General features: G+C 42.7%; 1 protein-coding gene across 1 annotated transcript in view; it reads left to right on the top strand.

Annotated features, from left to right (window-relative positions):
- Positions 1–829: 829 nt before the first annotated feature.
- The window catches only part of LOC311108856 (reversion-inducing cysteine-rich protein with Kazal motifs-like), a gene marked incomplete at its 5' end in the record, with an annotated part of 98,758 nt that continues 83,386 nt past the window's right edge, over positions 830–16,201 (top strand). The window contains one exon of the mRNA XM_084151625.1: positions 830–899. Within this exon, the coding sequence (XP_084007751.1) occupies positions 830–899 (70 nt within the window). The remainder of the gene's footprint in view (positions 900–16,201) is intronic.

Here is a 16,201-nt window from a genome sequence, read left to right as displayed (position 1 = left end):
TGAGCCCTGGGGGCAGGGCAGCAGAGGATGGGGCCACATCAGCAGAGGATGGTTCATCATCTCAACATTAGCCCCATTGTGAGCGCAGAGCGCCTGGGTAACCATGCTAAATGCAGTGTTGTTGTTTTTCATGATAACTTATTATATTTAATTATATCTCCGCTAACCAGATGTCTCAATATGGCTGACATGGTTGCTTCCACAGGACATTTAGGCTGCCTCATTTGGGCCAGCAGATTTAGGCTGTCATCATTGTTTTCGATGGTCAAAAGTATAGTTATTTTTATCTCGTTCACTGTGCTACCCATTTTATAGTCTATTGCAGAATGAACAGTTGCTTTGCTGGAGAACCATGACTTATATTTCCAACTTTTATATGAAACAATGTGGTGATGACAAAGACATTGAAATTGTTCGTCTGTGCAAGAATGAAAGTTAGCATTTTATGACAAAAAAAAAGTACATATATTTCTAGGCATCACCTTGACTCTAGTAGCATAATTGGCTAACATCTCTGAATTTCAACTGAAGTCATTTTAGGCCATAACACCGCACCCATGCATTAATAACGGTGTTATACTGTTCTCATGTTACCGTTAACCCTGCGCTCTTGAGACCGGTGGGCTTGCCCCGTCTGCGCATGCACAGTATTTGCTGTGCGTGACCATAGGGCCAGAAGTACTCTTTCCCCTCCGCTGTTCGGCCTGTACATGAGCGGATCACCAGAGAGCCTCAGACGCAGCCGATACAGAGGGTCTCATGGAGCTTGTCAAAGCGGCAGTGTTTTATTTGTCTTTTCCTTCACAATGCACTTTAGGATTTCAATAAGATGTATGTGTGTTTTGAGATAGTGACTTTTCTTCTCGCGTTCAACTTCTACGATTTGGTTCTTACTCAGGGTAAGTCTCCCGTTTGTTGGTCTTATTTCGCTAAACGTTACATACAGTAATTGACCTGTGTGTGTAAATCAATTGTTGTTCTCTTAGGGGCTGTAATTGTTTCAAAACATGCAAGGTATATGCAATGGTAAAGTTCGCTCAACTGACAACACATCATAGTAGGGGACGTAAGGATTCAGTGCGCTGACTTTTAACTTGTTGATTCACTTCTACAGTGAAGCCTGCAGACCGCATCCTGCGATATGAGCGGCCAGCAACCGTTGTACAGATGTATCAACGGAATAGACCATACTTTGTGTTTTCTAACGGTAGCCTATTTTGTATTGGGATGGTTTTTACTCTTGTTTTGGAGGGAATACAGTAGTCACTTTCCATATAGGTTTCCATCGTGAACTTGATATCCGTCATGTTTCTCCACATTGTATCACGCTGATTTTCTTCCTCTGGTTTCTTACCAATTCTATCACGCAAATGGGAAGGGTCCCTTTACCGGTGTTGGAACTGTAACCAGCCCATAGCGTGTAGGCTTTACCGGTGTTGGAACTGTAACCAGCCCATAGCGTGTAGGCTTTACCGGTGTTGGAACTGTAACCAGCCCATAGCGTGTAGGCTTTACCGGTGTTGGAACTGTAACCAGCCCATAGCGTGTAGGCTTTACCGGTGTTGGAACTGTATCCAGCCCATAGCGTGTAGGCTTTACCGGTGATGGAACTGTAACCAGCCCATAGCGTGTAGGCTTTACCGGTGTTGGAACTGTAACCTATTATGTTCTGGTGGTGACATTAAATCGTTTAATACGTGTTACGTTGTTGCTCTTCGGTGATAATAGCATATGCATTAGGCTACAGTGAGTGCTCCTACAAGAGCATAGCTAGATCTTGTTGATGTGAAATCTCAAAGTTTAACTTGTTAGGTACTAATATGGATAAACTTTTGACACAGGAATCAAGTGTATGATAATGATGAGCTTCTGATCCTTCACACCAGTCAATTAGCAAATACAGAGGTGTTTACTCACACTTGTATTGGCGTTAGACATCTGCCCTTGACTTTGCTTAAGTCAACGAATAAGGCAATAGTGATTGTATGTTGCCATTGGTCACACTTTTACAATTCGTTAACCAGTTGGCGCAACCACGTTTCAATGATGTTTCAATACAACCCTGTAGGCATTGGCGTCCCCTTTAAAAGATAATTCAGCTGATTCCTCAATCTTTACGGATGGGGGCAGGTTGGCAGCGGCAGCTATTAATTCGCATCTGGCCATGTGGATACTTTGATGTTGAGAAAAGTGCTGTTTGTCCACATGCGCTCAGGATGTGGATTACTCCGCGTAAATATCGCTGTAAAGTTACTGACACAAGACATCTGTCACAGTGTACGTTGAACATGAAAGAACTTCCCTTAGAACTTCAGTTGGGACCAATGATGTGTTTAAACCCCGGATCGCTGATGCTATGTGACGGCCAATGAGAGGCTTTGAAACCACGGGTCGCTATATTGGTACCCCCAGAAGAAGAATCCTCCATAAGAATTAATGGAATTCTACAGTATTTCAATCATATGTTTCACGGACAATGTATTTACTATTTAAGTATTTTTTGTTGTAGTGTTACTTAAAAAAACTATACTTTATGGAAAATGTTTATATATATATATTTTATGTTTAGCTCACATAATATAATTTCAAAGTATGCATTAAGGTGTCTGTAATAGAATAAACGTGGCAAAAACAAATGTAGACATTAATAAATGAATTTCTATAGCTTCCAAAATATGTTTAACACCGGTGGGGGAGGGCTAAGATGGAGGTGCGTTGGCTTCAAAACAGTGCCCCCGGTAGTCATCTAAGTCTGTATATAAATCATTGGTTTGGACCGATATTTGCAAGCTGGCATTATGAAGAGGACAAAGTAGCCAATTGAGCCTCTCCTCAAAGTAAGGCTGGTTTAGGAACATGAGAGGCAGGATATAATGGATGGTAGTCTTTACCTCAGCTGAAATGTGCATGTCCAGCATGCACTGTGTTTTGCATCATGTTGTGCCATGCTTTTAAAGCCCACAAATGTAGTTATAGGTTTTTTCCCTAAAAAAATGTTTTAAGAAGAGGCAATAGGTATCATAATTTTTATGCTGTGCGTAAAACATGTGGTCCTCTGTAGCTCAGCTGGTAGAGCACGGCGCTTGTAACGTCAAGGTAGTGGGTTCGAACCCCGGGACCACCCATACACAAAAAAAATTATGCACGCATGACTGTAAGTCGCTTTGGATAAAAGCGTCTGCTAAATGGCATATTATTTATTACGTAGCCTACTAAGGCTATTAACTTGGTATATGGTTAATTAACTGAAATAATGGTATTTATTTTGATCTGACTCCAATAATTGTTCATTCGGGAGAGTAAAGAGCATGTTTGCAAGAACATTAGTTTTCATTAACGTCAATGTATTTTATGTTTCAGATCTGAGACCTAACTGAACAGTTTTCGGTTGATTAGATTAGCAGTAGCAGGGTTTGAGGCCTCCGGCTCAGTAAAACATACGTATTTATGTTGACACAAGTTGTTACATTAAAGGCCTACCATAAATGTCAAGGTTACCAAATTATACCTGACTGCGACTGGGGACTACTACGTAGGCATGGCTTCATTTCTGTGCCGACTTCAAAGAGCAATATCTCACCCAGGATCTGTGCAGACTTGAAAGTGACACTATTAAACTCCATAGCCATTTGTATAGGAATAAGGCTGACTTTTCCTTTTCCTTTTGCTACTTAAGTATATTTTAGCAATTACATTTACTTTTGATATTTAAAACCAAATACTTTTAGACTTTTACTCAAGTAGTATTTTACTGGGTGACTTTCACTTTTACTTGAGTAATTTTCTATTTAGGTATCTTTACTTTTACTCAAGTATGACAAATGGGTACATTTTCCACCACTGCCTGCACCTCAACAAGAAAGGCCTATTACGTTAGCGCTGTTCAATCAATCAATCCCATTTATTTGTAAAGCCCTTTTTACATCAGCAGATGTCACAAAGTGCTATACAGAAACCCAGCCTAAAAGCCCAAACAGCAAGCAATGCAGATGTAGAAGCACAGTGGCTAGGAAAAACTCCCTAGAAAGGCAGGAATCTAAGAAGAAACCTAGAGAGGATCCAGGCTCTGAGGGGTCCCCTTTTGGCTGTGCCGGGTGGAGATTATAACAGTACATGGCCATTAAGGCCATATTTTTCTCCAAGATGTTCAAACGTTCATAGATGACCAGCAGGGTCAAATGATAATCACAGTGGTTGTAGAGGTTGCAACAGGTCAGCACATCAGGAGTAAATGTCACTTGGCTTGTCATAGCCGGGCATTTAGAGGTTGAAATAGCAGGTGCGGTAGAGAGAGACAGTTGAAAACAGCAGGTCTGGGACAAGGTAGCACGTCTGGTGAACAGGTCAGGGTTCCATAGCCGCAGGCAGAATAATTGAAACTGGAGCAGCAGCACGACCAGGTGGACTGGGGACAGCAAGGAGTCATCAGGCCAGGTAGTCCTGAGGCATGGTCCTAGGGCTCAGGTCCTCCGGTAGGGGAGGGAGAGAGAATTAGAGGGAGCATACTTAAATTCACACAGGACACCGGATAAGACAGGAGAATAACACCAGATATAACAGACTGACCCTAGCCCCCCGGCACATAGACTATTGCAGCATAGAGACTGCAGGCTGAGACGGGGGGGGGGGGGGGGTGATCGGGGGACACTGTGGACCCATCAGACGATACCCCCAGACAGGGCCAACCAGGCAGGATATAACCCCAACCACTTTGCCAAAGCACAGCCCCTACATCACTAGAGGGATATCAACAGACCACCAACTTACTAACCTGAGACAACGCTGAGTATAGCCCACGAAGATCTCCACCGCACGAGCACGAGGGGGCGCAAAACAAGTAGATTGGATTTTAAGGGCCGTCTCACACTCTCTGGTCTAAAGTGAGACCTTGGTTCATTTGAATAAGTCCAGAGCAGACTGTCTGACCGGCAGGCTCAGAGGCTGGCCGCAACAGGAGGGTCCAGAGCAGACTGTCTGACCGGCAGGCTCAGAGGCTGGCCGCAACAGGAGGGTCCAGAGCAGACTGTCTGACCGGCAGGCTCAGAGGCTGGCCGCAACAGGAGGGTCCAGAGCAGACTGTCTGATGCAGCTCAGAGGCTGGCCGCAACAGGAGGGTCTTATGTAAGAGACTAAGAGGTGCTCCTTGTTTGATTTCTTGCCAAAAAAAAAGACTGTGCTGATTCCATCCCCACTACCACTCCTTCACCCCAACACAAACACACGCGCACACTCACGCACACACGCATGCACAACCACGCACACACACAGGCACGCACACACAGACACACATGTACGCACACATGCACACACACACACACACACACACCACTTCTCCCACCTCTCCTCTTTCCCCTTTACCTGGACATATGCAGTTCATTACGTTTGTTCATTTACTCTATCCGTCTGTCCCCCACCCCACAGTGGGCCGGCTCTGTGTCCCTTTAGATTTTCCTAATTGAATATGAATAGAAGGGGTGGATCAACTCCTTCCATCTGTAGGCTGGAATATTATGCGCACCTCATGATCTCCACACAGACGGATGGTGTTCAGGTGCTCGTCCAGGGGCTGGAAGAATGTGCAGGGCCCCTTGCACGTTGAGCTGCACACCAGGGTCCGGTTTCCCGAAAGCATCTTAAGCCTAAATTCATTGCTAGAACCTTCGTAAGAACATCATTACATTTCCCGAGCCGTTTCCCAAAACAGTCTTTATTAAAGCTGCAAATATGTAACTTTTTGGGCGACCCGACAAAATTCACATAGAAATGTGTTATAGATCTGTGATTCTCATTGAAAGCAAGTCTAAGAAGCGGTAGATCTGTTCTATTTGTGCTATTTCTATGCTTCCCATTTTTAAGTATTGTTTTTGCATCTTTTACTTTCAGTTTTGTACACCAGCTTCAAACAGCTGAAAATCCAGTATTTTTGGTTATGCAGAAAAATATTTCACAGCGGTGTAGATGGTACAATGACTCTCTACTACACTTGCTTGTTTTGTCACATTAACTGAAAATAGGTGAACTATTAGAATTTTTGCAACCAGGAAATGCATAGTGCATCATTAATGTTGCCCTTGAAATTGCTCGTAATCTAACGCCTGCTAAGAACAGCTCAGTGAGTGATTAGATCACCGTTTGCCCTCCCACGTCACTTTACACACAGAAAATCTCAGCTAAACATAGAATGAAGATGTTTATCTGTCTCTCTGTGACCGCCGAAAACTTCATAGTTGAATATAAATAGCCTAAAAAGTTTGCAATGTTGTAAACAAGCGAAGCAAGGATAGCCTCAATTTATTTTATGAAAACCGCGATAACCGAATTATATTATAGCTAGATTATTAGGCTAAATATTGACATCACTTTCATGTATGTGCAATCGATAGACCTACCTATTATTAAGCCATTAGGCTACATCGGAGCCGCTTCAATATTCATATCTATTAGGCCTACAGGCTACTATTATCTCAAAGCTCACACTCACTGTAGCCTAACCAATAATTTAAAGGTCAACATATTAGGTATATGGCAACGTCGCTTAACTTAATACTTAGTGTTGAATTATTTAAATGATTTAAATTGTTTAATTGTTTAATTGTTTTGACTTTAGCTTTATTCGTTCTTGCTCACAGTTGACCCAAACTGAATAAATGCAACATTTACATAGTCAAACATTGCATACAAATAGCAAGAGAAAACACTTAGAATACAGAACACATGGCCAACATAATACAAACACTTAGAATACAGAACACATGGCCAACATAATACAAACACTTAGAATACAGAACACATGGCCAACATAATACAAACACTTAGAATACAGAACACATGGCCAACATAATACAAACACTTAGAATACAGAACACATGGCCAACATAATACAAACACTTAGAATACAGAACACATGGCCAACATAATACAAACACTTAGAATACAGAACACATGGCCAACATAATACAAACACTTAGAATACAGAACACATGGCCAACATAATACAAACACTTAGAATACAGAACACATGGCCAACATAATACAAACACTTAGAATACAGAACACATGGCCAACATAATACAAACACTTAGAATACAGAACACATGGCTAACATAATACAAACACTTAGAATACAGAACACATGGCCAACATAATACAAACACTTAGAATACAGAACACATGGCCAACATAATACAAACACTTAGAATACAGAACACATGGCCAACATAATACAAACACTTAGAATACAGAACACATGGCCAACATAATACAAACACTTAGAATACAGAACACATGGCCAACATCATACAAACACTTAGAATACAGAACACATGGCCAACATCATACAAACACTTAGAATACAGAACACATGGCCAACATCATACAAACACTTAGAATACAGAACACATGGCCAACATAATACAAACACTTAGAATACAGAACACATGGCCAACATCATACAAACACTTAGAATACAGAACACATGGCCAACATCATACAAACACTTAGAATACAGAACACATGGCCAACATAATACAAACACTTAGAATACAGAACACATGGCCAACATAATACAAACACTTAGAATACAGAACACATGGCCAACATCATACAAACACTTAGAATACAGAACACATGGCCAACATAATACAAACACTTAGAATACAGAACACATGGCCAACATAATACAAACACTTAGAATACAGAACACATGGCCAACATAATACAAACACTTAGAATACAGAACACATGGCCAACATAATACAAACACTTAGAATACAGAACACATGGCCAACATAATACAAACACTTAGAATACAGAACACATGGCCAACATAATACAAACACTTAGAATACAGAACACATGGCCAACATAATACAAACACTTAGAATACAGAACACATGGCCAACATAATACAAACACTTAGAATACAGAACACATGGCTAACATAATACAAACACTTAGAATACAGAACACATGGCCAACATAATACAAACACTTAGAATACAGAACACATGGCCAACATAATACAAACACTTAGAATACAGAACACATGGCCAACATAATACAAACACTTAGAATACAGAACACATGGCCAACATAATACAAACACTTAGAATACAGAACACATGACCAACATGATACAAACACTTAGAATACAGAACACATGGCCAACATAATACAAACACTTAGAATACAGAACACATGGCCAACATAATACAAACACTTAGAATACAGAACACATGGCCAACATAATACAAACACTTAGAATACAGAACACATGGCCAACATAATACAAACACTTAGAATACAGAACACATGGCCAACATAATACAAACACTTAGAATACAGAACACATGGCCAACATAATACAAACACTTAGAATACAGAACACATGGCCAACATAATACAAACACTTAGAATACAGAACACATGGCCAACATAATACAAACACTTAGAATACAGAACACATGGCCAACATAATACAAACACTTAGAATACAGAACACATGGCCAACATAATACAAACACTTAGAATACAGAACACATGGCCAACATAATACAAACACTTAGAATACAGAACACATGGCCAACATAATACAAACACTTAGAATACAGAACACATGGCCAACATAATACAAACACTTAGAATACAGAACACATGGCCAACATAATACAAACACTTAGAATACAGAACACATGGCCAACATAATACAAACACTTAGAATACAGAACACATGGCCAACATAATACAAACACTTAGAATACAGAACACATGGCCAACATAATACAAACACTTAGAATACAGAACACATGGCCAACATAATACAAACACTTAGAATACAGAACACATGGCCAACATAATACAAACACTTAGAATACAGAACACATGGCCAACATAATACAAACACTTAGAATACAGAACACATGGCCAACATAATACAAACACTTAGAATACAGAACACATGGCCAACATAATACAAACACTTAGAATACAGAACACATGGCCAACATAATACAAACACTTAGAATACAGAACACATGGCCAACATAATACAAACACTTAGAATACAGAACACATGGCCAACATAATACAAACACTTAGAATACAGAACACATGGCCAACATAATACAAACACTTAGAATACAGAACACATGGCCAACATAATACAAACACTTAGAATACAGAACACATGGCCAACATAATACAAACACTTAGAATACAGAACACATGGCCAACATAATACAAACACTTAGAATACAGAACACATGGCTAACATAATACAAACACTTAGAATACAGAACACATGGCCAACATAATACAAACACTTAGAATACAGAACACATGGCCAACATAATACAAACACTTAGAATACAGAACACATGGCCAACATAATACAAACACTTAGAATACAGAACACATGGCCAACATAATACAAACACTTAGAATACAGAACACATGGCCAACATAATACAAACACTTAGAATACAGAACACATGGCCAACATAATACAAACACTTAGAATACAGAACACATGGCCAACATAATACAAACACTTAGAATACAGAACACATGGCCAACATAATACAAACACTTAGAATACAGAACACATGGCTAACATAATACAAACACTTAGAATACAGAACACATGGCCAACATAATACAAACACTTAGAATACAGAACACATGGCCAACATAATACAAACACTTAGAATACAGAACACATGGCCAACATAATACAAACACTTAGAATACAGAACACATGGCCAACATAATACAAACACTTAGAATACAGAACACATGGCCAACATAATACAAACACTTAGAATACAGAACACATGGCCAACATAATACAAACACTTAGAATACAGAACACATGGCCAACATAATACAAACACTTAGAATACAGAACACATGGCCAACATAATACAAACACTTAGAATACAGAACACATGGCCAACATAATACAAACACTTAGAATACAGAACACATGGCCAACATAATACAAACACTTAGAATACAGAACACATGGCCAACATAATACAAACACTTAGAATACAGAACACATGGCCAACATAATACAAACACTTAGAATACAGAACACATGGCCAACATAATACAAACACTTAGAATACAGAACACATGGCCAACATAATACAAACACTTAGAATACAGAACACATGGCCAACATAATACAAACACTTAGAATACAGAACACATGGCTAACATAATACAAACACTTAGAATACAGAACACATGGCCAACATCATACAAACACTTAGAATACAGAACACATGGCCAACATAATACAAACACTTAGAATACAGAACACATGGCCAACATAATACAAACACTTAGAATACAGAACACATGGCCAACATAATACAAACATTTAGAATACAGAACACATGGCCAACATAATACAAACACTTAGAATACAGAACACATGGCCAACATAATACAAACACTTAGAATACAGAACACATGGCCAACATAATACAAACACTTAGAATACAGAACACATGGCCAACATAATACAAACACTTAGAATACAGAACACATGGCCAACATAATACAAACACTTAGAATACAGAACACATGGCCAACATAATACAAACACTTAGAATACAGAACACATGGCTAACATAATACAAACACTTAGAATACAGAACACATGACCAACATAATACAAACACTTAGAATACAGAACACATGGCCAACATGATACAAACACTTAGAACACATGGCCAACATAATACAAACACTTAGAACACAGAACACATGGCCAACATAATACAAACACTTAGAATACAGAACACATGGCTAACATAATACAAACACTTAGAATACAGAACACATGGCCAACATAATACAAACACTTAGAATACAGAACACATGGCCAACATAATACAAACACTTAGAATACAGAACACATGGCCAACATAATACAAACACTTAGAATACAGAACACATGGCCAACATCATACAAACACTTAGAATACAGAACACATGGCCAACATAATACAAACACTTAGAATACAGAACACATGGCCAACATAATACAAACACTTAGAATACAGAACACATGGCCAACATAATACAAACACTTAGAATACAGAACACATGGCCAACATAATACAAACACTTAGAATACAGAACACATGGCCAACATAATACAAACACTTAGAATACAGAACACATGGCCAACATAATACAAACACTTAGAATACAGAACACATGGCCAACATCATACAAACACTTAGAATACAGAACACATGACCAACATAATACAAACACTTAGAATACAGAACACATGGCCAACATAATACAAACACTTAGAATACAGAACACATGGCCAACATAATACAAACACTTAGAATACAGAACACATGAACAACATAATACAAACACTTAGAATACAGAACACATGGCCAACATAATACAAACACTTAGAATACAGAACACATGGCCAACATAATACAAACACTTAGAATACAGAACACATGGCCAACATAATACAAACACTTAGAATACAGAACACATGGCCAACATAATACAAACACTTAGAATACAGAACACATGGCTAACATAATACAAACACTTAGAATACAGAACACATGGCCAACATAATACAAACACTTAGAATACAGAACACATGGCCAACATAATACAAACACTTAGAATACAGAACACATGGCTAACATAATACAAACACTTAGAATACAGAACACATGGCCAACATCATACAAACACTTAGAATACAGAACACATGGCCAACATAATACAAACACTTAGAATACAGAACACATGGCCAACATAATACAAACACTTAGAATACAGAACACATGGCCAACATAATACAAACACTTAGAATACAGAACACATGGCCAACATAATACAAACACTTAGAATACAGAACACATGGCCAACATAATACAAACACTTAGAATACAGAACACATGGCTAACATAATACAAACACTTAGAATACAGAACACATGGCCAACATAATACAAACACTTAGAATACAGAACACATGGCCAACATAATACAAACACTTAGAATACAGAACACATGGCCAACATAATACAAACATTTAGAATACAGAACACATGGCTAACATAATACAAACACTTAGAATACAGAACACATGGCCAACATAATACAAACACTTAGAATACAGAACACATGGCCAACATAATACAAACACTTAGAATACAGAACACATGGCCAACATAATACAAACACTTAAATACATAATAGACTACAGAACTTCTCTTGATGGGAAAACTGTATTGTGTAAAAAAATATGACTTTGAATAGCCATAAATCATTTAAGAGCTACAGTGAGCTCTTCAGCCTATATTCTGGAATCGTCTTCAGCACGGGACAGCTCCTGTAACGACATAGTCTTCAGCCTTTATTATTACGGTGCATTGTTAAAACACCTGTAAATCTAAGTACCATCACTTTTGGGAAACCGGGCCCTGGCGCTGATCACACTGGCTGTCTTTACCTAACCACAACCACAGACACTTATGTTTACTACCTCCATCTGATGGAAGAATAGTCCAAACTTTAGACACGCAATGCATGATTATGTGCTATATGTAGATCATGTGAAGTCAGACGTGTGTTATATGATGTTGTTGTCACGCGTGCTGTAGGTGGGTGGAGTGGTGGAATCAAACGCAGAACACCGAAGGATAGTCCAAACAACTTTAGTTAATCTCCAAACAGGAAAAATAACAACACTTGCCCGAAGGCAATAATACGCACGAAGGCGAAATAGCAACAAGCGCACTAACAGGTGCGTAACGCTCCAACGCAGTGGAGGAAAGCTCAACCGAGCGAAAGGGCGAAAATAAGCCCAACACACGACAGACCAAAATCAATAACACACAACACCTGACAAACACAACGAGAACTAAATAGGACACTAATGACACTAAATGATAACAGGTGTGACAACAATCAGACAAAAGCAAACGAACATGAAACATACAACGGTGGCAGCTAGTATTCCGGAGACAACGAACGCCGAAGCCTGCCCGAACAAGGGAGAGAGGCAGCCTCGGCCGAAACCGTGACAGTACCCCCCCCTTGACGCGCGGCTCCAGACGTGCGCCGACTCCGGCCTCGGGGACGACCCGGAGGACGCGGAGCAGGGTGCGTCGGGTGCCCACGATGGAATTCCGTCAGGAGAGACGGGTCCAAAATGTCTCTCCTCGGCACCCAGCACCGCTCCTCCGGACCGTACCCCTCCCACTCCACTAGATACTGGAGACCCCCCATCCGACGTCTCGAATCCAAGATGGACCTCACGGAGTACGCCAGTGCCCCCTCGATGTCCAATGGGGGCGGAGTAGTCTCCCTGATCTCACTTTCTTGGAGTGGGCCAGCTACCACCGGCCTGAGAAGGGACACATGGAACGAGGGGTTAATACTTTTATATTCAACAGGTAGTTGTAATTTATAACACACCTCGTTCAACCTTCCCAGGACTTTAAATGGCCCTACAAACCGCCGACCCAGTTTCCGACAGGGCAGGCGGAGGGGCAGGTTTCTGGTAGAGAGCCAGACTCGATCACCAGGTGCGTACACCGGTCCCTCACTGCGGTGGAGATCGGCGCTCGCCTTATGACGTCGGAGGGCCCGCTGCAGGTGGACGTGTGCAGCGTTCCAGGTCTCCTCCGAGCGCCGCGCCCACTCATCCACCGCAGGAGCCTTGATCTTGCTCTGCTGCCAAGGTGCCAGAACCGGCTGGTAACCTAACACACATTGGAAAGGGGTTAGGTTAGTGGAGGAATGGCGTAGGGAATTCTGGGCCATTTCGGCCCAGGGAACGTACCTTGCCCACTCCTCCGGCCGGTCCTGGCAGTATGTTCTAAGAAACCTACCCACATCCTGGTTCACACGTTCCACCTGCCCATTACTCTCCGGGTGGTAACCCGAGGTGAGGCTCACCGAGACCCCCAACCGCTCCATAAAGGCCCTCCAGACTCTGGAGGTAAATTGGGGACCCCGATCAGACACAATATCCTCGGGTACCCCGTAGTGCCGGAACACATGTGTGAATAGGGCTTCGGCAGTTTGCAGGGCGGTAGGAAGACCCGGCATGGGGAGCAAACGACAGGCCTTAGAAAACCGGTCCACAACGACCAGTATAGTGGTATTCCCCTGTGAAGGAGGAAGGTCAGTAAGGAAATCCACGAGAGGTGGGACCATGGTCGTTGTGGAACGGGCAGGGGTAGTAACTTACCCCTAGGCAGATGTCTAGGCGCCTTACACTGGGCGCACACCGAGCAGGAGGAAACATAAACCCTCACATCCCTTGCCAACGTGGGCCACCAGTACTTGGCACTAAGACAGTGCACTGTCCGGCCGATACCCGGGTGTCCAGAGGAGGGTGACGTGTGAGCCCAATAGATCAATCGATCCCGAACCTCGAGCGGAACGTACTTCCGACCCTCCGGGCACTGTGGTGGACTAGGGTCGGTGCGTAACGCCCGCTCGAGCTCAGCATCGACCTCCCACACTACCGGTGCCACCAGACACGACTCCGGCAGTATGGGAGTGGGCTCCACGGACCTCTCCTCCGTGTCATACCGCCGAGACAGCGCATCTTCCTTACCGTTCTGTGACCCAGGGATGTACGTGATCTTAAATGTAAACCGGGTCAAAAACATATTCCATCTAGCCTGCCGAGGGTTTAGCCTCCTCGCTGCCCGGATGTACTCCAGGTTACGGTGGTCCCTCAAAATGAGGAAAGGGTGTTGAGCCCCCTCAAGCCAGTGCCTCCACACCTTTAGGGCCTGTACCACGGCTAACAGCTCCCTGTCCCCTACGTCATAGTTTTGCTCCGCCGGACTGAGCTTCTTGGAATAGAAGGCACAGGGGCGGAGTTTAGGTGGCGCGCCTGACCGTTGTGAAAGCACGGCTCCAATACCGGCCTCAGACGCGTCCACCTCTACCTGAAATGGTAAAGAGGGATCCGGATGCGCCAGCACTGGAGCCGAGGTAAACAGGTCCTTCAGCCTCCCAAATGCCCTGTCCGCCTCGGCAGACCACTGCAGACGCACCGGACCCCCCTTCAAGAGAGACGTGATGGGAGCTGCCACCTGTCCAAAACCCCGGATAAACCTCCGGTAGTAATTCGCAAACCCCAAAAACTGCTGCACCTCCTTCACAGTGGTTGGTGTTTGCCAATTACGCACGGCTGACACCCGGTCTACCTCCATCCTCACCCCTGACGCAGACAACTGATACCCCAAAAAGGAGACCGACTCCTGGAAAAACAGACACTTCTCTGCCTTAACATACAGGTCGTGCTCCACCAGCCTCCGCAACACTCTGCGCACCAGGGCCACATGCTCGACACGGGTAGGCGAGTACACGAGAATGTCATCTATGTACACCACGACCCCCTGCCCCTGCATGTCCCTGAAGATCTCATCCACGAATGATTGGAAAACTGACGGAGCGTTCATCAACCCGTATGGCATGACAAGATGCTCGTAATGGCCCGAGGTGGTACTAAAGGCTGTCTTCCATTCATCGCCCTCCCTGATGCGCATCAAGTTGTACGCGCTCCTGAGATCTAATTTAGTGAAGAAACGCGCCCCATGCAAGGACTCAGTCATGGTCGCAATCAGCGGGAGTGGATAACTGTACTTCACCGTGATCTGATTGAGACCACGGTAATCGATGCACGGGCGTAAACCCCCATCCTTCTTCTTCACAAAAAAGAAACTTGAGGACGCAGGGGAAGTGGAAGACCGTATGTATCCTTGTCTCAGAGATTCGTCTATGTAAGTTTCCATAGCTTTCTTCTCCTCCTGAGACAGAGGATACACATGGCTCTGTGGGAGCGCAGCTCCTGCCTGGAGGTCTATCGCACAATCTCCCTGCCTATGGGGCGGCAACCGCGTCGCCCTCGACTTACTAAACGCGATGGCCAAATCCCCATACTCAGGGGGAACGTGCAATGCGGGCACCTGGTTTGGACTCTCCACCGAGGTAGCCCCTACGGAAACGCCCAAACATCGACCCACACACTGGGCAGACCACTCCATCAGAGCCCTCTCCTGCCACGAAATAAATGGGTTATGGGTACTCAACCAGGGCATGCCCAGCACCACCGGATACGCAGGAGAGTCAATCAGAAATAGCTGAATCATCTCCTGATGACCCCCCTGCGCACACATCCT

The sequence above is a fragment of the Coregonus lavaretus genome, assembly GCF_964263955.1.
Source record: "Coregonus lavaretus genome assembly, chromosome: 34".
NCBI classification, from domain to species: Eukaryota; Metazoa; Chordata; class Actinopteri; order Salmoniformes; family Salmonidae; genus Coregonus; species Coregonus lavaretus.
This window is presented reverse-complemented; position numbering and strand designations above follow the sequence as displayed.